Source organism: Oryzias latipes, chromosome 10, assembly GCF_053564925.1.
Source record: "Oryzias latipes strain Hd-rR chromosome 10, Olatipes_Hd-rR_3.1".
Lineage (NCBI taxonomy): Eukaryota > Metazoa > Chordata > Actinopteri > Beloniformes > Adrianichthyidae > Oryzias > Oryzias latipes.
The window spans coordinates 33,375,317-33,398,083 of NC_136246.1; the positions used below are offsets into that span (position 1 = coordinate 33,375,317).

Below are 22,767 nucleotides of genomic sequence, written 5' to 3' on the forward strand. Positions count from 1 at the left end.
CTTACATAAAAGTGTCGATCTGTAAGAGAAGAATAAAGTGCTAACCCTCCACACAAAGTAGTCTATTTCAGTGTACTACAACGATCTTGGCCATCTGGTTGAAGTGTTTCTTCATCCTCTGATGAGGAACCAAACCCTTCCATGAAGTCCAGCTGACATGACTAAGCAGTTTCATCACGGTGTGAATGACGATGTAAAACAATGACAGACTTCTTCCTTCCACAGCTTCAGCCCCTGAAAGTCATGATGAGAACTTTCCCTAATCTGAAGATCCTTCTGCTTTAATGATGAAACCTCAGCGAAGGCGATTACAAGAGCACGCCACAAGTGACCGCAGCATTCCAGGAAGACACAGGGAAGGGAAGTATGAGAACACAACAATCAGAATAATTCTATCTGTGATTTCAATCAGATCAGATCAGATTGTTTTATTTTAAAAAGCTCTACAAAAGCATTGGTAATCATGTCTCCATGTCAAAGCGGATTTCCGCGGCTACCTCCGTGTCTCTGTGACTCAAGAGGGGAAAAATAAAAACAAGAATGATCGATTTATTGTTGTCTCGATGAAAATAAGAAAAATATCATATGATTTAGGATGCTTGAGCTTGCTGCTTCCCCATACCGAAGCGGCTGTTTATCTGCCGGCATGACAGGCAAACCACCCTCACACACCGGACCACCACCACCGAACTGGAGCCTGAGGACCAGGGACGGGAGACAGCGAACAACGTGACCATCCCCCTCTCGCTGTGTGTGTACTTAAGATGTGCAAGTAAATTCGGCGACCGGGCGAGACAGACCCCCCCCATTCTTTAACATCGGAGTCTGATGGCCCAAACGTGTCGACCACAGGGCCCTTTGTGAGAGCATGTTGGTGTTTAGTGTGTATAGTATGTACTGAGAGGAGACACAATCAAAATTGGTGGTTGCTTCCACCAAAGATCCCTACTAGTCTAAAGCAAATAAAGCCTGATTGGGGGTGGGGGGTGTCCTTTATTTTTAAGGTGTAATTTATTTATTTATTTCCTCAATTGATCATCATGTTTTTTCTTTGTCGGCTTTTCTCTCTTATTTTTTTATCTCATTTTTATTCTTTCATGGCCCCACCCAGTTCTCCAGGTAGTATGGGAGGGCCAGGAACTCACCTTTCCAGACGTTTGCATCAAGTTACATCATGTTGCACCCCCTCTACCCCCAGCATTGGGTTTCAGTTGTTGCTGCCGTGCTTCTTTTCTTCATTTTTCTTCCTTTCTCTGCAGTTCAGCTGAACGTTTTGGCTCCGGCTCCTCTGCATGTTTCTGCACAGCCAAGATGCCTCTGAACAAGAAGAACATTTCGCAACAGCTGTAAGTAAAACTCACAACTTCCTGTATTAGGGCAGATACAGACTCAGAGCTGAGGGACGAACAGCACGCTATCCACAAGGTGAGGATTCCTTATGACATACTGACAGCTACAAATGTTTTTAAATATGCTAAAGGGACTCGTACAAAAGCTTCGTTAACCATAGAATGCTAATTTAGCCAACAATTAGCACGACAGAGGAAAATAGTTGTGGTTGGTCGAAAATAGTAGATAATGCTAGGAATGCCAACGAGGAAATAGGGGCTTGATTTGGTCAAACGACTACAAAGGCATTGAAATTATTTTGAATCTAACTTTTAAAATCCTAAACCTGAAACTAGGAGTAAAAAATGGAAGACAAATTTAAACATGTTGTAAGGTAAGAAGGGTCAAATTAGCTTGAAAAAGGGACAACCTGAGATGCTCTTTTTCTTTGACACCATCATTCCAAGTTCTGAACTGTTCAGCAGGTACATCTAACACCTGGAACGAGCTTTGGTACTACTACTTTTTTTTTTTGTGGTAGTGATACTAAAGACCAGAAAAACAGCAGACGTCTAACCCAAACAGAGCAGCACATGTTTCTGTTGACATCACAACCAAAGGGCTCTGGCTCCTCAAACAGGCTCTCTGCTGACTCCAGCAGCAACAATAGGAGCATTGTTCAGCCAAAGGAAAGCAAAGCATTCTGGGTGTGAGATATCCCAGCAGCCCCTTTGATCCCTATTTTTTTCTTCAAACTTTATTGAAGGTAAAAATTCAATACAAAACAATGTTAAACAGCAACAACGAAGGAACAAGCCAGGGGGTTAAAAACATTTTACGCAGTTATATTGAAACTGACACACTGATCAAATGTTTTGATGGCTTTCTTATTAGCAGAGTTTCTTATTGTCTTAATGTATTGTTTGAACTCATTGATAAAGATTGAGAAATGTGGGGTATGATTCGTAACTTTTGATTTATGAATGTGCCATTTGCATAAAAACAACTAAAGGTTAATGAAGTACAACTGTTCTTTTTTATGAGATGGACAGTGGGTGATGCCAAACATAACATTTTCTAAGTACAGGCGAAAGTCAGGGTCAGTGTGGGCGGAAATGAAATGACAAACTTTAGACCAGAGAGTAGTGGAAAAGGGACACAACCAAAATAAATGTACAGCATCTTCAGGGTGTTCTTGACAAAAAGAACAGCTTACATCAATATCTTCTTTGAACCTTTGCAGATATAGTTGGGATGGATAGAATTTATGGATTAGTTTGAATGAGATTTCTTTCACTTTATTGGTTATAAAGTATTTTGCTTGTAAATTCCATCTCTCCTGGCTTCTGATTGGTCGACAGATCTGTCATTCTTCCATCAGATGTAGATTTTTCAGGAAAACTGCAAACCAGTTTGGCAGAACTTAAGAAAACAAAAGTGTTTGTTACCAGAAGTTTATTCTGAACTGAAAACTGAGCGAATTAGCAGTTTTTTTTCATGTTTTTGACATTTTACATGTTTTTCATTTAAAGAGTTCAAGAGTAGGTTAATGTTTGTGAGTGAAGAGTCAAATGTGTTTTTGTTTGTTTGCTTGTTTTAAATACCAAAACCAAATAAAAAAGATACAAAGAAAAATGAACATATGTGCTTTAAAAAGCTGATAATTGTGCTCATCTAAATGTGGATGAAAATTATGAAACTGGTTTAACCTTTTAGAGCCAGACCTGTCAGTGGCAATAACGAAATAAGACGATCTTTGACGTAACAAAACTCTTTTACACTATTAACATAATTCTGACGCAGAGAAGCAGTCTTTTCTGTACGTAAAGTGTTGCGTAACATCGTGAAGCTGCTTTTCTTCACGACAGAATCGGCTGATTTACGAGGATCACAGCTAAAGCTCTGGGGCTAAAGAGTTAAACTACCTTTAAGTGGTGAATATGGTCATGCAAGTCAATGCAGAAAAATTCAATATTATAGAACATATAAAAACAAGTTATAGACAAGGAAACAAATCAATATAGAAACTAAAATTAAGAGTAATATAAATAAAACGGGAAAACTCTGTGGTTGTGTCAGAATTCCTTCACTACTTAACCTAATGTATAGAATATAAAAAGGCTTCCTTTTATTTCTATACATTAAGTTTACAGAAAAATGATCTTTCAGGATTTTCATAAAGTTCAAAAATGCAAATTTGGTAAATCACCTTCCAGAAATTCAAAATAGCAATAAAGCTAAAGATACTAAAATAAAGATACTAAAATAATAGAAAAAATAAATGATGCTGTTGTTCAAATGTCCAAAACCAAAAATACAAAAGCCTCAAATACCACAAAAACCCAAAAGAGAAAATCCAAAGCAGACCGTTCTACGCTATGTGCATCAGCTTACAATTAGAGGAAATACTACATTTTATATGTTCAAACATTTATTGTTCTATATGTTTATTTTGCTGAGTTCATCCTTTTTTACTGCTAAAATACCTAAAACTGTTGGTCTTTTGTAATCGTATTTCCTGATTCATTTTCCATGAATAGAAGTCACATGTTGTACTCTGATGACAAACAAGCTCCGGCGGAGGCCGTCCCACGCCGCCGTGTCTTGTGACAGTGTGGGCGGCCTCTTCACAGCTGGCTCTTATGCAACGGCCTCACATGTTACAGTGGCTGCAGACGCTGAAAAAAACAAATGCAAAGACTTAAAACTGGGTTTTGATTGTCTACATGTCCTAAAAACCATCAGTTTCAAAAATGTTCAGCCACATTCAACTTTTCTGCTGCAACATTTATAAGTTATTGCTGAACATCATTTTTTCAACGTTTACAACCTTTAAGCTAATAATCCAGCCTGAGCTGTGTCTGAATCCCCTCCGACCTCCGACCCCGAAAAGACGACACAGCGTCCTGGATTTTAATGCCATTTGGAAACGTTCTCAGTAACACTTATTTAAACACAAAAAAACCTGTCACGTTTTTTTAAACACAAAACATTTGCCAAAGAAAAAGCCTAATAATAAATATATATAAATATATATATAAATATATAATATAAAAATAATAAATAAGTATTTATGAATCCACGCTGTTCTATGATACTGGTGGTCTATTCATCAAACTCTTAGGAAAACATGTTGGAATATTGTGAAAATGTCACACATGAATCTTTGGCTCAAGCTGAACTAAACAATTTAACACACGATATGACCATATTAGGAATGTTGGTGTGGTTAACAATAAACCTCAGCTGCCAAAAATGTACTTTTGTAGATTCTTCTGAAAGTTTGTTTTATTTTTAAATCAGTTTGTCACATGAAGGTCTGACCAGGCTGGCAGAAGGGGAGGGTGAGGGCGGGTCAAACATGGGGGGGGGGCTGCGCCTGCGGGTCACACAACGCAGCACGCCGCTTTCATTTGTATGTCTTAAAGTTCGGCCCAAAGCTTTATTCTGCGCACGATCTTCAATAAAACTTAAGGATTTTCCTAAAAGAGGAAATCCAAACCAGCCACACACGTGATTGATTGATTTATTTTGATTGATTGATTGATTGATTTCAAGCATTGTAGTCAAAGCAATAAAGAATTTACACACATTTATGAAACTCATTACAGAAATGATGAAATGCATAGATTAAAAAGACAGAAAAAAACCCAAAACAAGGTCGTCACTTAAATCACATTTGCTTAATTAAATACAGTGATCATTAACTAAAGTATAAGTAGAGCTTGATTTATTGCTTGAAAAGCAATAAATCAAGCACACATGTAGGAATGTTTAACCATTGTTAATTTACATACGTGAACCAATGTTTACATCCAGTTTCAAATGGACATAATTAAATCCTTCAGAAAAAGGTTAAAGTGCTATCTTAGGCACTTTAACGTAGGGAGTTGGGTCATCTAGACCCACTAGACAGTGCTCTGAACCTTTTTTCTTCAATGATTTGTGATCTTCACTGGTGTCCATGGATTACATGAAATCTTTCCACCTTTATCCACCTTTGTCATGGTAGGGAGAACACCTCAATGGAAGGGGGGGGGGGGGGGGGGTCATCTAAGACATCACAAGAGTTAATCTGTAAGCATCACCTCTGCTATGATTTTAGGCTAATATTTAGGTTTTAGGGGGAAGTTCACTGTTCAGTGACCTTGTTTGGGTCTTAGAACAGCATGAAAAGTTCTGTCCTGCAGAACCAACATGTGTTCAGCAGATCTCCTCTCATGTTCTCCTCACAGATGACCCTTGAATGTTGCCTTTACTGTCCCTCATAGATCAGAGTAACAGGATGCAGGTCGTGACCCGCAGGCAGACGTTTCCCGTCAAACATCATAATCCATTTACAGCAATGCACCATGGGCCAACACACAGCAGAAGCCCCGCCTCTCCTGCTGATGAACCTGAACCCAAACTCTGGTGAGAACCTTTGGATGATTCCAGTCATGGTTTGTTCTGACGGCGTCTTTTTAGAGACCCTGGAGTTTTATCCCAGCATGTCTTCTGGTTTCAGGATCCAGCATCCGGGTCCAAAGTCCTCTGAGTCCGGATGTTGGTCTCTCAGGAGTAACCAGTCGATGGAGCCCCCCCTCGCCTTTGGGGGCCAAAAAACTTTTCCAGATGAATCCCTGTGAGTTTTATTCACTTTGAGATCGGCCTCCACAGTAAATCGCAAACTTATGGATATCATAATATCCAGCTGTGCAACACGCACATCGCAAAAGACGGCATAGACTGCAATAAATGGTTACCTTAGATGTGCCAAAACAATCCTATGGCAGCTTGAAGTATTTAACGGATCAAAAAAAACAACCTTATGCATTTGACCAATCAGATGGACGCCTTCACGGTGATGAACAGTTGGATGGAGCCTTTTTATGTTAGATGTGTAGACGAGGGTTAATTATTTAAATTAAACTGTTGCAGTCAAATGGAAATTATGTTTTCGGTTGTTTTCGTATTTGTTCATGTATCGTAAGTTATGTCCTCATCGCAAAATGAATCAGTAATCTGGCATATCCGACTTTTCCTCATATCGTGCATCCCTACTGTGAGACATTTGTGCTGACAGTACGTCAATGACGGCTACCTTAACCTCCTCAGACCTGGGTCCACATGCGCGGACTTTACCTTCCGGTTCCATTACCACAGTGGTTAATTCTGCTCAGCTGGAGCCCTGGGACTACGTGTGTGGAGGGTTAGCTTGAATATTAGCTTTAGCCTTAAGAGGTTATAGGTCAATCGCTCAGGGAGGTGAAAGTGAGAGGAGGGTTTTGTCTCAGCATGTTGGTGTGTTTGGTTTCAGGATCCAGCATCCGGGTCCAAAGTCCTCTGAGTCCGGATGTTGGTCTCTCAGGAGTAACCAGTCGATGAAGCCCCCTCTCGCCTTTGGGAACCACAGAACCTTTCCAGATCGATCGCTGTGAGTGGAAACTCAAAGTTTTAGTCGAAAGTTAATCCTCTGAACTGTTACGTCATAAAGTTCTTCATTATTTTGAGGTTTTTGAACAAACTAACACTAACCCAGAACAAACCCTTAAAAAAGGTCTGAAGATGCTAAAATGTATTAAAAAAACTTGAAGGAAGGAAGTCACTTCTTTTGTGTTGATGTTTCACTTTGCCAGTAAAGTTTGTATCAATTACCAAACAGAAGAGATTTACTGCAAACACAGATCTTTGAAACTGATGCCGATGATGGATGTTTTCAGCGTTGAAGACGAAGGCGCAGCAGCTGGAGGTGACCAGACGACAAAAGAACAACAAACATGTCTGGACTCAAAGCAGATGGACCATCATCCGCTGGAAAGTGAGAGGACTTTCAGGAAGAGCCAGAGGTTTCTCTGAAAGCTTCGTTGGCTTCTAAAAACGTTTTTTCTTCCCCAGAGCATCGAGCTTCCGTCTGCGAGCAGCGACTGAGGACCTGGTTGAAGACCAACGTCCAGAGTGTGCTGGAAGGCGTGGCTCACGCAGGAAGCTCTCCTCTGCACGAGACCTACACAGAGCTCCACATCACCGAGGGGGGGGCTGGAGAGCTCGGAGAAGAGCACGAGTTCAGGCAGATCGAGGTCGCAACCAGAAGAGCGGACAGGCCGGAAAGAACCATCAGAGAAGAAGATTTCTTCCAAGCAACACCTGAGAAGCCTGAACCAATCAGAACGGTGCTGACGAAGGGCGTGGCCGGCATCGGGAAGACCAGCTTAACGCAGAAGTTCACTCTGGACTGGGCTGAAGGCAGAACCAGCCAGAAGATCCAGTTCCTGTTTCCGTTCACCTTCAGGGAGCTGAATGTGCTGCAGGGCAGAAAGTTCAGCTTGGTGGGTCTGGTTCATCACTTCTTTGTAGAAACCAAAGAAGCAGGGATCTCGGCCTTTGATCCGTTCCAGGTTCTCTTCATCTTCGACGGTCTGGATGAGTGTCGACTTCCTCTGGACTTCCGCAACAACCCGGTCCTGTCTGAGGTCACGGAGGCCTCCTTGGTGGAGGTTCTGCTGACCAACCTGATCAGTGGGAAGCTGCTTCCGTCCGCTCGCATCTGGATCACCTCCAGACCGGCTGCAGCCAGTCAGGTTCCGGCTGAGTTTGTGGACCTGGTGACAGAAGTCCGAGGTTTTGCCGACCCTCAGAAGGAGGAGTACTTCAGGAGGAGATTCAGAGGTGAGGAGCAGACGGAGCGGATCCTCTCCCACATCAGGACTTCCCGGAGCCTCCACGTCATGTGCCACATCCCGGTCTTCTGCTGGGTCACCGCCACGGTTCTGGAGGACGTGCTGAGGAGCAGAGAGGCCGGAGAGCTGCCCAGGAGCCTGACGGAGATGTACGTCCACTACCTGGTGGTTCAGACCAAGCAGAAGAAGAGGAAGTACGATGGAGGAACCGAGGCCGACCCACACTGGACTGAGCAGAACCGAGAGATGGTGGAGTCTTTAGCCAAACTGGCTTTTGAGCAGCTGCAGAAAGGAAACCTGATCTTCTATGAATGCGACCTGACAGAGTGTGGCATCGACATCTCAGCAGCATCGTTGTACTCAGGAGTGTTCACTCAGATCTTCAAAAAGGAAACGGCACTGCATCAAGATAAGATGTTCAGCTTTGTCCACCTGAGCGTTCAGGAGTTTCTGGCTGCTCTTCATGTCCATCAGACCTTCATCAATTCTGGAGTCAACCTGCTGAAGGAAACGCAAACATCTTTCTTGACCAGACAGTTTTCGAAGCGTTTTATCAAACCGAACCTTCATCATCTTCACAAGTATGCTGTGGACGCAGCTCTGCAGAGTCCAAATGGACACCTGGACTTGTTCCTGCGCTTCCTCCTTGGTCTTTCTCTGCAGACCAACCAGAAGCTCCTGCAGGGTCTCCTGACAGAAGGAGGCAGCAGCTCACAGAGCAACCAGGAAACACTGATGCACATCCACAAGAAGATCACAGAGGAAGAGCTGTCGACGGAGAAGAGCATCAACCTGTTCCACTGTCTGAACGAGCTGAACGACGATTCTCTGCTGAAGAAGATCCAGGAGGTTCTGACATCCGGTCATCTCCACGCAGAAAAACTGTCCTCTGCTCAGTTTCAGGCTCTGGTCTTCCTCCTACTGTCATCCGAGGAAGACCTGGACGTGTTTGACGTGCAGAAGTTCTCCACCCTCGAAGACGTTCTTCTCAGGCTGATGCCAGTGGTCAAAGCGTCCAGCAAAGCTGTGTAAGGAGACTCACTCACGGTCTTCAGACGTAGAAACACAATAATTGACTGTGGATCTCTTTCAGTCTGAGCTTCTGCAGCCTCACGGAGAGGAGCTGTGAGGCTCTGGCGTCGGTTCTCACCTCCCGGTTCTGCAGCCTCAGAGATCTGGATCTGAGTAACAACGGCCTGCAGGAGTCTGGAGGACTGGAGCTGCTCTGGGGAGGACTGCAGAGTCCAAACTGTGTTCTGGAGACTCTCAGGTCAGTGCTGCAGAGCCAGGTGGTACCAATTTAACAATGGCGGCGCGCAGGAGTGCAGCGGCCTCTCATGCTCCCGGTACCAACACCGTTAACAGGACTGCTTTCGATGACTACGCTTTGTTAACAGACTCTATGGTCAGTCTCACCGATACTACCAGCGTTACTGTGCAATTGAAAAATACTTCTGTGCAATACTCCGTAACAGTCTGATATCATTATTGATACTATATTTATTATGTCTGAATGTAAACGGCTGGCCCGGGACCAGAGAGCCTAATTTCGTTTTATCATGATAAAATGACAATAAAGTTTCCTGATTCCTGCGTCAGGATGGACATGGGGCGGGGCACCGCTGGGGGGGCCACCCTCCTTCAGTAGTACTTAGATGATGAACCTCTACTGTTTGTTGGTGCTCCGCTCCGCTTGAATCCAGATCCAGATTTTCCTTTCCTGCTGAGATTTATTTATTTATTTAATATAGGGGACAGTGCATATTAATAAACATTTCTGTCAATATGCCAGAGTTAGCCAAAGGGCTATTTTTCATCTGTAGTCCCTGAGTAGATGTTAAAATCACCCTAAAAGATCAAAATAAAATTATATATTTACATAGTATTACTTACATATATTAAACAATGCATTCAATACAATTAGCAGTTACCCTAAAAACAAATTGGTGATAAAACAATCCAAAATCAGACACATAGAAGAACATATGCACACATAAAAGACAAGATAGTAGCGAGGATCGGTGAGAGGAGGTTTACTCAGTGTTGACAGCTCTGAGTGTCAATGAGCCATTTCTTTAATTGTGTCTTGAATAAATGATATGTGTTTTGATTTCTGATAGTTACGGGTGTGAGGTTCCACTCAGTAGCAGCTCTAACAGAAAAAGCAGTCCGACCAAAGACGCTTTTTCAGAAGGGAACTGTCCAGCCTCCTCTGACTGCAGTCCCAGTTCTGCTGTGATCTGCCGGAAAACCCAAGATCAATTTCTTTCTGGAATAATAAAAGTGGTTTGACTTTTTTGTGTTTATTTTGGGTTGCAGCCGAAAAATAAAAACAAAGAAAGTTAAATAAAAAAGGGAGGATAAAAAAATTTCAAACTAAAAGTAAAAGAAACTACATTTAAAAAAGACTACCAAATGATTAAATACAAATCAAATTGAAATTTGGATACTTAAAATATCAGGGTTTAAAAATGAAAATAAAGTAAAAAGAGGACATATTTAAAAAACAAACAAACATACATTGGTAGAAATGTTTGTTCAAAGGCTGGATTTGAACCCTCGTCTGAAGCTTTTCCACGGAGCGCTGCTTCTCACTGGGGGAATTGTTAGCAAACAATGGCGCCCTAAGAGTTTCCTCGCCGCCTCATGTCGCATGCTGAGGCGGCGTGGAAACTCTTAGGGCGCCTGGATTTTTACCATGAAATGAACGGTCACTGTGTTGTGGTGTTTCTCTAAGTCAGTAGAAAAACTTTACTTAAACAAACATAATTTCATGTGTTTATTACACAGCATGTAAAAACTAGTGCAGAGTGGAAAAATAAGTGAACCTCTGGGCTAAGAACTGGCTGAGCCTTTGTTGGCGGCGGCGGCGGCGGCTTCAACCAAACGTTTCCTGTAAATCAGACCAGACTGCAGGAAAGATGCAGGATGAGTTCTGGACCTTTCCTCTGAGCAAACCCCGCTCGGTTCTGGAACATTCTTAGGACGTCTGCTGAGATTGTGACGTCAGGCCACAGCTTCTGAAACACCAAATAACAGTTTGACTTTCAATCATTACATTTAACGATTGATCTAATCAAAAATCAGGACGAGTTTCAGGGGTGTCGTCGTAAAGTCGCACAAAGGGGATTTGAACCGGCGTCACTTGGATATTTTCTCAGTCTGAACTCCTTCATGTTCCTTCATTATGGATGCCAGAACACTGAGTGAAGTACAGCTGGAACCTCTCAGAGGTGAAGCCAGGAGAACTCGTCTTCATGCAGACCTCCTGTCTCTCCAGGCTGAGCGGCTGTTTGCTCTCTGAGAAAAGCCTGCAGTGTTTCCACCTCCAGACACGCCTGAGGGATTTGGACCTGAGCAACAACCCGCTGCAGGCTTCAGTGGAGCTGCTGTCGGCCGGACTCCAAGGTCCACAGTGTCACCTGGAGACTCTCAGGTGAGAAAGCGGTCAGTGTCCCGCAAGAAGGTCCAGAGCTGCAGGATTCTTAAACGTCCTTTAAGTGACCATGAAAGCAGTTCTATGATGGAATTTCTACGTATTTTTCAGAACATTTCTGCTCTGAGATTATTCTGTTTGGCTCACAGTTTGTCTCTTTGTTAGGAGACAAGAAAAGGTTTTCCTTTCCCTCCCGTAATGCAGGTTTCCTCCTGCTTCTCCTCAGACTGCAGTGCTGCGGTCTTTCAGAGGAAAGCTGCGAGCTTCTGTCTGCAGTCTTGAGCTCTTCCTCCTCTCTGACGGACCTGGACCTGAGCAACAACGACCTGCTGGATGCTGGCGTGAAGCATCTGTCTGCCGCACTGAAGACTCTGGACTGTCGGCTGGAATCTCTCAGGTGAAAACCACAGACTTCACAAATCCTTTCTTCTAGTTGGTTGAATGTTATAAAGTTTTCAACCAACCATTTTTTTCCTGTTTCTCTTTCTTTATTCTAGTATCTTCCTTCATTTTTTGCCGCTTAACTCCTCCTACAATGTTTCATCTATTTTTTTTTTTTTTTTTTTCATTATTTTTTTTTTTTCCAAACTTTATTTGTTTTATGCAGAAATTGTACAAAATGTCCATCAATTCACAGACACCAGTCGAAATAAAAGTACTTTTGCACAATATTCTTTTTTTATATATAAGTTAAATAAAATAAAAAAACTAAAAACAAAACAAAAACACCAAAAATCAAGAGAAAAATAAAAATAAGAAGAGAAACACAAAACCGCACCAACCCTCTCTATTAAAGCTTCAGAAAATATAATAGATTCCAACAATTATAATTTAACACATGCCCAGATTTCTCAGAAGAGTAAATTAAAATAAGCAAGAAGTAAACCAATCCATGAGATGGAATCAGATAAAAGGGAGCCCCCAGAAGAAGTGACTTAGTCTGGAAAAGAGTAGAATTGTATTTGCTGTGTCGTTTGGAATAATGGACGCCACCTTTGTTCAAATTTATCAGAGAACCCATTCAATGTCATCCTTATCTTTTCCAACTTGATGAAGTACAGAACATCATTGAGCCACTGCGAAGATGATGGGGAGTGTGGTGATTTCCACTTTAATAGAATTACTCTCCTTGCAAGAAGAGTCATAAAGGCGAGGGAGTCCTTTTGAGATTTTGATAGGGAAGGTGGCCCTGAAAAAATTCCAAATAAGGCACTCAGAGGGTTTGGGCTCACGTTCCTCTCAATAACGCGTGATATCACTGAAAAAACTTCAGTCCAATAACCCAGGAGCTTGGGGCAAAGCCAGAACGTATGAATAAGGTTTCCTGGACATTGGTGGCATCTATCACATGCTGGAGAAATATTAGGGAATATTTTAGATAAACGGAATTTTGTAAAATAAACGCGATGGACCAGTTTGCACTGCATAAGACCGTGCCTCGCGCATATTGAAGATTTGTGTACTCTCATCAGAATCTGAGACCATACGCTGTCAGAGAAAGTTTCTCCTAGATCATCTTCCCAAAGAGCTTTTATAGTGTCCAGAGTTTTCGACCGGATAGCTGATATCTGATTGTAAATAAGAGAAATGGACCCTTTCAAAGAAGAAGAAGGCAAGAGCAAAGAATCCATGGTCGAGGTTTCAGATAAATTAGGAAATGAAGGAAAAGTACTAATAACAAAACTGCGGGCTTGTAAATATCTGAAAAAATGTTGCTTTGGGAGGGAGAATCTTTCTGATAATTGTTGGAAAGAGGCAAAAACATCATCAATGAACAGATCTTTAAAGGTCCGTAAACCAAGATCGGCCCATTTTAAGAAGACGTTGTCAACAAGAGATGGCGTAAAGAAAGGATTAGCTGCTAAAGGTGCTTTATGCGAGTAGATTTGTAATCCAAAAAAACGCTTAAATTGAGTCAGAATCTTAAGAGATGTTTTAACTATATAGTTCTTAGAATGTTCTCTTACTGGGAAATGTATAGGAGAATATAACAGCGCATTGAGAGACACTGGCTTTACCGAGTTCAACTCCATGGTTAACCAGTCTAAGGTGGGAGAAGCTCTGGATTGTAACCAATATTTAAAAATTCTTATGTTGGATGCCCAATAGTAATACCTAAAATTAGGCAGGGCCATTCCTCCAAGCACTTTGGGCCTCTGTAAATAGTGCTTTGACAGTCGTGAATTTTTTTTATCCCAAAGAAATTCGGACACAAGAGAATCAACTTGGGAGAAAAAGGAGCTAGTCAAAAAAATAGGTAAGCACTGAAACAGATACAGAAAGCGAGGCAATATGTTCATCTTGACACAATTAATGCGTGCCACTAAAGATAACTTAAGCAAAGACCAGCGTTCAAAATCTTCTTTCGTTTTTGACAAAAGAGGGATAAAGTTTGCTCCAAATAAGTCTTGTGGTTTTTTTGTCACTTGAACGCCAAGATGTAAAAAGCTGTCATTTGCCACTTTAAAAGGGAAATTTTGCAGGGAAGATGCATTAATACGCGGGTCCAGGGGGAAAATTTCACTTTTGCTCAAATTAAGTTTATATCCTGATAGCTTCCTAAAATCAGATAGCACACTCAATATCACAGGTATTGACCGGTTGATGTCAGAGACATAGAGAAGTAGGTCATCTGCATACAATGAGACCTTTGCCTCCACCCCATATCGATGCACTCCTTTAATGTTCAAGTTATTGCGAATAGCAATAGCCAAGGGTTCTATCGCTAGAGCAAACAAAAGTGGACTTAGAGGACAGCCCTGTCTGGTTGAACGGTGAAGTGAAAAGTAAGTGGACTGAGTGCTATTGGTTCTAACGGCAGCCAATGGATTAGCATATAAAAGTTTGATCCAGCATAAGAAGTTATCTCCCAAACCAAATCTCCTAACTGTATGAAATAGATAAGCCCACTCTACCCTATCAAAAGCCTTTTCAGCGTCTAACGATATTATGGCTTCCTGTGTGTTGCTGTTTGAGTTATTATACGTTATATTAAAGAGTCTCCTCAAGTTGAAGAAAGAATGTCTATTGCGGATAAACCCAGTCTGATCAGGGTTGATGATTTTAGGTAAGATTGTTTCCAGTCGGATGGAAAGAATTTTTGATAAGATTTTGAAGTCCACATTTAGCAGGCTTATGGGTCGGTAGGAGGAGCAAGAGAGGGGGTCTTTTTCCTTCTTCAAAATCAGAGAAATAATGGCTTGGTTAAGTGTCTGAGGTAGCATCCCCTCAGAGTATGCCTCATTATACATGTCTAATAACAACGGAGCTAACTTATCTATGAACTTCTTATAAAACTCTGAAGGATAGCCATCAGGGCCTGGACATTTACCTGCTTGGAGAGACAGAATTGCAGTACTAATTTCTGACAATGAAATGGTCCTGCCCAAAGTATTGGCATCTTCCTGATCGACGGTAGTAATTTTCAATGTTGAAAAAAAATAGTCAAGGTCCCCATCTGATGGAGTAGCTTCAGACGTGTATAATGTTTCATAAAATTCTTTAAAGGTTTGGTTAATCTGAGAGGGCTCTGTAGTAACACCGCAAGGGGTCTGAATTTTTGAAATTTGCCGCGAGGCTGAGACCTGTCTAATTTGGTGTGCCAAAAGTTTGCTTGCTTTATCACCATGTTCAAAAAACTGGGTACTGGACTGAAGCATTAGCTCAGTAGTACGATATGTCATAAGGGTGTCAAATTCAGCTTGAAGAGAGAGACGCTCTTTATAAATATTTGGAGAAGGCGAGACTGCATACATAGCATCCAGCTGTAATATTTGCTGTCTCAAGTTATTCATTTTGTCACGCCTCAATTTTTGTTCATAGTGAATATAAGAGATTATCTCCCCTCTAATAAAAGCCTTGAGGGATTCCCAGAGGAGAGAGGCAGAGACCCCCGGAGTTTGGTTGGTACTTAAGAAGAAGTCAATCTGCCCAGAGACAAAACTGACAAAATTTTCATTGGCCAACAGACGAACATTAAGCCGCCATGGTGGACGTTCTGAATTTAGGGTGCTAAATTTTATGTCCATTAAAAGGGGGGCATGATCAGACAAGACAATAGCATCATACCTACACCTAGATATTGACGGGAGCAATCTATTGTCAACTAAAAATAAATCAATACGAGTATACGTACGATGCACTGGCGAAAAAAAGGAATACTCACGTTTGGAAGGATTAAAAAAACGCCAGCAATCAGTAGCCGCAAATTCCTGCATGAAAGCTGTAATTGTTTTGGCAGACCGTGAAAGTGCAGCTGGTTTTATGGAGGATCGATCTAACTCAGGATCAAGCCAGCAATTGAGGTCACCCCCTAGAATTAGATGGTGGGAAGATAGATCTGGCAAAATAGAAAATAAACGTTTAAAAAAAACATTGTCGTCGCTGTTGGGTGCGTAAACATTCACCAGTGCAACTTTTAAACCCTGAAGTATACCAGTGACAATGATATACCTGCCATTTGTATCTGAGACGACCTGTTCAGAGACAAAGGGAACAGATTTGTGAACAAGAATGGCGGTTCCTCTAGCTTTACCCAAAAAGGATGAGTGATAGACTTGGCCCACCCAGCTTTTTTTCAGCTTCAAATGATCGACGGTTCTTAGATGGGTCTCTTGTAGAAATGCAACTTGAGACCCCAGTTGTTGTAGATGATGAAGTACTTTACTGCGCTTCACAGGATTATTAAGCCCTTTGCAATTAAAGCTGATGAACCGGAGGTCCTTTCCTATTGTTGACAGCATAGCAATAGACCATTTAGTTTAACACCCAGGATTGGCAAGGCAAACATGTCTGGACATCTTGTAAACAAGTAAAAAGAAAGATAGAAAGAGGGGTGCAGTCGGAGAGAAGTGAAAATACAACCATGAAGTGAAAAAAACAAAACAAACAAAAACAAAATGAAACCTGCTAGTAAAAAACAAAACCCCAAAAAAGTCGCTGAAGCATTCCCCCAAACGGAATGCGCGAGAACCCCCCCACCCCCTCCCCACATATTCCAACTTCTGAACTAGACTGTAGTAGAGGTGTTAAAACCAAACCCTCCACTGGGAATGTGACTATTGAAGAATAAAAACACACCTTTTTTATATCTACAGAATATACAAAAAAGTCAGCGCTTAACTAGTGCAAAGGATCATTCACTCATCAGCAATAACCTTTTCCTTTCTCACCCCTCCCCTATTTCTTATGTGAGCATAGTTATATATAAAAAAGTTCTAGCGTAACAAAAACTAACTGTTAAATATAATCTTCAAAAATAAAAACAATAAGGGAGAAGGTGGTAAAAAACAAATTTGTATTAGTGAAATAAAAAGTTAAAATATACTATGACATGCATTCATGTCAATCATTATTATCATTATTATTATTTATTTATTTTCTATATACACACAAATATATATATACATATATATATATACATACACGCATATACATATATATATACATACACACATACATATATACACACATTCTTTTCCTAAACCAAAGTTATGTATTGAAACCATCATCTTTTGTTGCAAACAAGGGTACCAACAAGCACCGTAAGCGTTTAGGCAAACAGAATTACACAAATGTAATCAGAATAACTTTGAAGTCTCGTAGTGAAATTAGAATCAAACCGAGTCTGGAGCCACCACTTTTTTCAGATGTTTCTCCACAAATTCCATGGCAAGCACTGGGTCCTCAAATCTGTGATGTTGACCACTGGAGAGAGTGATGCGCAGCACAGCAGGATAGAAAAGTCCAAACTTCACACCTGGACACGAGCGCAGCTCCTTTTTCACCTTAGCAAACGCTGCCCTCTTCTTAGACACGGTGGCCGTAAAATCCGGGAAAATCATCACCCTTTTTCCTTGGTAAAGGAGAGGGGCAGATGCCCCGGCCTTGCGCAGGATTTCGTTGCGTTGTTGGAAAAGGTTGACTCGTGCGATGAATGGGCGCGGATGATCTCCATCCCGGGGTCTGGCGCCGAGAGTGCGATGAGCCAAATCCAGAACTGGTTTACTGTCCAAACTCAGCAAATCTTGAAGCAGTGTGGCGACAAAGTCAGTAACACGTGAACCTTCAGATCCTTCAGGCACGCCGACCACCCGTATGTTATTCCGCCTGGAGCGTCCTTCCAAATCTTCGCATTTCTGTGACAGACTCCCGACTCTGTCTGTTAGCGATGCTACAGTAGCCTGTAGGCTAGTTAGCTGGCTGTCGTGGTCATTAGCAGTTTGCTCAAGGCTCTTAATAGTCTCGTTTTGCGCCGTGATTTTGGCTTCCAACGGTCCAAACGCAGCTGTAATTTCTTTTTTAACTGCACCAGATACAATCTGCTCAAACTCTTTGACTATTCCCGCCCGCATGTTTTCCATCATTACCTCCATGCGTGCTAGCATACGATCGCTAGCATCCGAGGCGGGGTCGGTGGGCAGCTCAGGTGAGGCTGGAGGTTTGTTGCGGCCTGATTTCCCCGTCTCGGATTTCCCTCGAGATGCCATGATTCAGCCGGATTTTCGGAGCGGAAAAAACGAGACTTGGCTTCAGAAGTCACCTTTAAATTGTGACGCCGTGCAAATGATTAAAAAAAAAGGTGTAACATATGAATAAAGTCACATTCTTGAGGAGCTGCAGCGAACACGTCTCACATGTTCAACGCTCCACAGCGCCCCTCATGTTTCATCTATTTTAACCATTCAACTATTCAAATGTTCAGCTCTTTCAGCTTTTTCCAGCTATGACTTTTGCTCCTTCAAATCCTTGAACTTTTCCAGATATTCCAGGATTTTGCCTCCATTGAAACACATGGGGAATCCTTGAAAGCTTTTGCTTCTTTTAACCATTTCAAATACATCATAATTTTAGTTAGAGACACAAATCAAACTACGACTTTAAACTGATTCCACTTCTTTCAGATTTTTAAAATATGCTTTAATTTTTGAATCAAAACCTCTAAACTTTGTGGTAATTTCATCCTTATAATGGGTTTCAATGGGAGAGGCTTCTGACATTTTCACCAAAGTTCACCGTGTTTGGGAGCTTCTTGTTCTGGCATTCTTTCAGCTAGAGAGACCAGTAAAACATCGTAATGCTCACAACGCTTTGGACTCTGGACAGTTTTTTCACAAATGGACTTCAAACTTTGATTTCTTTTCGACAATTTCCCCTCTCTCTGGCATGACATCACACGCTGTGCCGGTGGACGGAGGAAAAAAGCCTTCAACTTTTACAAACAAAGCTCCCTCACGTCTAGAATGTCAAATCAATTCCAGTAAGAAATATAGAGAACGTAGGTATTTTTGTGGGCTTTTTAAAGATATATTTTGTGTCAAGATGTTAGTTTTACTTTTCTTTTACATCATTCTGGATGCCAGAGAGTCGCAGAGCCGTAGAGTTGCTGCAACACTAAATGATCAAAAACAGCTGTTATATGCCCCGCCCACTGAAGCTGGTTGGTGGCGTCATGGCGTGACACGTGAGCATTGGAGCACAACTTTACTGGTTCAATACCCAGCACTTGCATCTTTCACAAGAATATCTTTTTTGTTATTGTCACTTTATTTAAGGTAAACTTTGATTATTTCTTTATTCATTAAGTTTTATTTTTGCCAATTATTACCCTTTAAGTTTCATTTTCATTCAGCAGTATAGCATCAACCCTGCAGTTTCTTCTGGAAATGCAGCTCCTCCTGGTTTCATCTTGTTTTTCCACCACATTGGCTTTGATAGAGGAGACTGAACATCCGTTGGTATCTGCAGGCTGTCGGGCTGCCAGGTCTCAGAGAACGGCTGTGTTTGTCTGGATGCAGCCCTGAGCTCCAACCCGTCCCATCTGAAGGAGCTGGACCTGAGCTACAACTGTCCAGGAGCCCTGGGAACCAAGCTTCTGTCCGCCAAACGGGAGGATCCGAACTGCAAGCTGGAGGCGCTCAGGTTCAAAGAATGTCATCCAATAAAGCAAAAACATGAAAAGGAATATCGTCTCCATGGTGATACACAATGAAACGTTTTTCAGGTTGGAGCCGGCCGGAGTCCAGTGGTTAAGACCAGGATTGAAGAAATGTAAGAGTTTAAAACGCACAAAGTTTTCTGATTTTTTTTTAATTCTATTTACATATCATTTGGTCATAGATTCAGTTTCACAGCCAAAACAGCTTAAATGGGGGCCCGGGCACTGTGCCCTGGGGTGCACCGTGTGATTATATGACTTAAGCTCAAAACTGATGCCATTATCACTGTTGAATGCAACAATCTGACCAAAGCATCTGTTTTCCTGAAAGGCTCTGTAGATAAAAACTCAAGCAAATCAATCTAAAAACGTTTAATCTGAAAGTGCTGAGTCACGGAGGATTTCCTGCTTTGTTCTGCCCCTCAGACGTCTGTGAACTCAGCTTCGACCCAAACACAGTCCACAAGAACCTGAAACTGTCTGAGGACCAAAGGGGGGTGACATTTGTGGAGGAGGAGCAGCCGTACCCCGACCACCCGGACCGCTTCCTCAAGAGCCATCAGCTGCTGTGTGGGAACACTCTGGCTGGTCGCTGTTACTGGGAGGCGGAGCTGACGGGTGGCGTTCACGTGTCTGTGAGTTACAGAGGAACCGTGAGGGGAGGAGAGGGGAACCACGAATGGTTCGGCGGGAACACTCAGTCCTGGACTCTGTACTTCTCCCAGGGCAGCTACTCTGTGTGGCACAACAAGAAAGGCAAGGCCGTCCCTTCATCCTCCTCCTCTTCCTCCTCCGGCCCTCACAGAGTAGCCGTGTACTTGGACCATCCCGCCGGTACTCTGTCCTTCTATAGAGTGTCTTCAGACATGCTGACCCACCTCCACACCTTCAGCACCACCTTCACGGAGCCCCTGAGGGCTGGTTTTGGGTTGTGGACCTGGTCGGGTTTACCTGTCGCCTCCTCGGTGCGTCTTTGCTCTCTGTAGAAGAAAACCCAGAACACGAGGAACCGGCAGACTCACACTCAGCCTTGAGCTAGAGACTCGCTACACGCTAAAGCCTTCGCCGTAACCGTCTTTACGGGTGGATACAAGCTGTCTGCGGATGAGAAATGGTCAGTAAGACGGGACGTACACCTTTTTAATGTTTCCTCCCCCCCCTCCCCCCCAACATCCTGTGGACTGCACAAGGATTTTTACGCCACCATGTCTTGAAAACGAGCTTGACCTGTGGGCAACCTCTGGGAGGCGTGGTCCTGAAAACATTGTTTGTGTGTTATTTGACTTTGTGTTCCTCCTTGTGTCATACTCTCTGGGTAAAGTGCAAATCCAGCGGGTTTTCTGTTACCGTGCTCAAAAAAAGCTTTCATCGCATTTCAGTTCCAGCAGGACTTCAGCTCCTCCAGGGAGGACGGCGGACCGCGAAAGAACTTGCCCATTGCCTCTGCAGCAGGAAGACGACATTCCGTCCTGATTAAGGGGGAGATGCAATTGTTTTGATGCTGCTGCTGTTGCGTCTTAATGAAGGTCATTTCAGTAAAAGGGAAACACTGTTGCATAAGGATAATGGGGGGGGGGGGGGGGTCTATTATCATCCTGACTGAAAATATTTATTATTGTCAGGTTTTACTAAATATCCATTTGGAAAATATTTATATTTTGTTTTTACGTTTTTATGATGATTTGTGTCAAAGTTCTGTGTTCTGACTGAAAATAAAACAGAGGCGGGGAAAGTGTCTTTTTTTTTTCTGGAGTTCCCTTTTTTGGGAAACTTTTCTCACAAATTCTTGCAAAGATGAGGAAAGTCCCTCATTCACCAAAAGAGGATCAGAAACACATCTGTGCCCTCCAAACACTAACTCTGACCTTTACTCTGAAGGTCCCAGTGAAAGCTACGACAGATTAGTAAATCAGAATCACAAGAACATCAGGTGATGGATTCCATCAATGAAGGATTTCTATAGTGCAGGAAGTAACTAGGACCACTAGGGGGCGTATTTTAGATATACTGGGTAGAATCCTATAAAGTTTTCAACCAACCATTGTTTTCCTGTTTCTCTTTCTTTATTCTAGTATCTTCCACCAGTTTGTGCTGCTTAACTCCTCCTTCAATTGTTCATCTATTTTAACCATTTAACTATTAAAATGTTCAGCTCTTTCATCTTTTTCCAGCTGAGACTTTTGGTCCTTCAAATCCTTGAACTTTTCCAAATATTCCAGGATTTCCAGGATTTCAGCCTCCATTGAAATACATGGGGAATCCTTGGTGTATGAGGTCGCTGGTTCGATAACCGGCTCTGGAATTTTTCCCAAACATGTCTGTTCTGTTATTATGCTGTTTTTACTTTATTTACTGTCAACTTTGATCGTTGTTTTATTTTATTTTGCCAATTACTACCCTTTAGGTTTCATTTTCATTCAGCAATATAACATTCAACCCTGCATGTTCTACTGGAAATGACATCAGTACTAGTACCAAAGTGAAGGTATATGCAGCCGCAGTCATCCCCAGTTTGCAATACTCCGTCGAGTGCACCACACTCTACCGCAGACATATCAAGGCTCTAACACGACTTCAGCTTCGCCACCTTCGCTTCATTCTCAAAATCAAGTGGCAAGATCGTATCCCAGATGTTGAGGTTTTGAGACGTGCCAACACAGTTAGCGTTGATGCCCTAATAACACACGTGTGTCGGATGTCCCTCATCCGACACAACCCAACAATAGATTACCCAAAGCAGTATTCTACTCAGAACTTTCTCAAGGAAAAAGGAGCCGCAGTGGACAGAACTACGCTATAAAGATGTGCTAAAGCGACACATGAAGAGAGCAGGCATCCCACACTTCAACTGGGAAGAAGAAGCCCTACAAAAATCCAAATGGCGTGAAACTTTAAAGGAAGCCATGACAACCATTGAAGACCAACGCCAACGTGAATACCAACAGGCACATTACCGGCGTCACTCCGTAGCAACTTCAACCGATTTCAAATGCTTCAAATGTGATCGCTTCTGCAGATCCCGTGCTGGACTTGCAGCCCACATGAGAGCCTGTCATTTTTAATCCTCAGACTCAAGACAGTCAACTTCGACAACGAAGGACAGCCATATATATATATATATATATATATTCAACCCTGCATGTTTTTCTGGAAATGCAGCTCCTTCTAGTTAGACAGTTACATTTTTCTGTTAATAAAAAACTGAGACTGAATAAATGAGTGGAAGTGAAGCTCCTCCCCTCAATGTCTCACCTGCCTGAGTCACATTTCCCGCCGCGGCTCACCTGAGGACTTCTCTGCAGGTTCAACAGATGGGATCTCTGTTTGTTTTTACTTAAATCCACATTATGACTTCCTTTTGAGTAACTGAGTCCTTTTGTAATAGAGTATTTCATTGCTGTGTAAGT

The 22,767-nt window shown here is 42.3% G+C and overlaps 1 protein-coding gene across 5 annotated transcripts; it reads left to right on the forward strand.

Moving 5' to 3' along the window:
- Nucleotides 1-276: 276 nt before the first annotated feature.
- On the forward strand, nt 277-21,092 carry LOC101174032 (protein NLRC3). Of its 5 annotated transcripts, none has more exons than XM_078954436.1 (13): nt 277-364; nt 1,260-1,346; nt 5,601-5,742; nt 5,837-5,953; nt 6,629-6,745; nt 7,032-7,129; nt 7,207-9,016; nt 9,082-9,258; nt 11,269-11,424; nt 11,651-11,821; nt 19,171-19,344; nt 19,427-19,473; nt 19,787-21,092. In XM_078954436.1, the coding sequence occupies exons 3-13, from the start codon at nt 5,615-5,617 to the stop codon at nt 20,344-20,346; spliced, it is 3,555 nt and encodes a 1,184-aa protein (XP_078810562.1). In that variant the 5' UTR covers nt 277-364; nt 1,260-1,346; nt 5,601-5,614; the 3' UTR covers nt 20,347-21,092. The 5 variants fall into 5 exon arrangements, with proteins under 5 accessions (XP_078810562.1, XP_020562495.1, XP_023815176.1 ...); XM_020706836.3 differs by lacking the exon at nt 277-364 and adding an exon at nt 595-751; XM_011480593.4 differs by lacking the exon at nt 277-364 and having other exon boundaries at nt 1,210-1,425; nt 19,787-19,995; nt 20,086-21,092.
- The last annotated feature ends 1,675 nt before the right edge of the window (nt 21,093-22,767 follow it).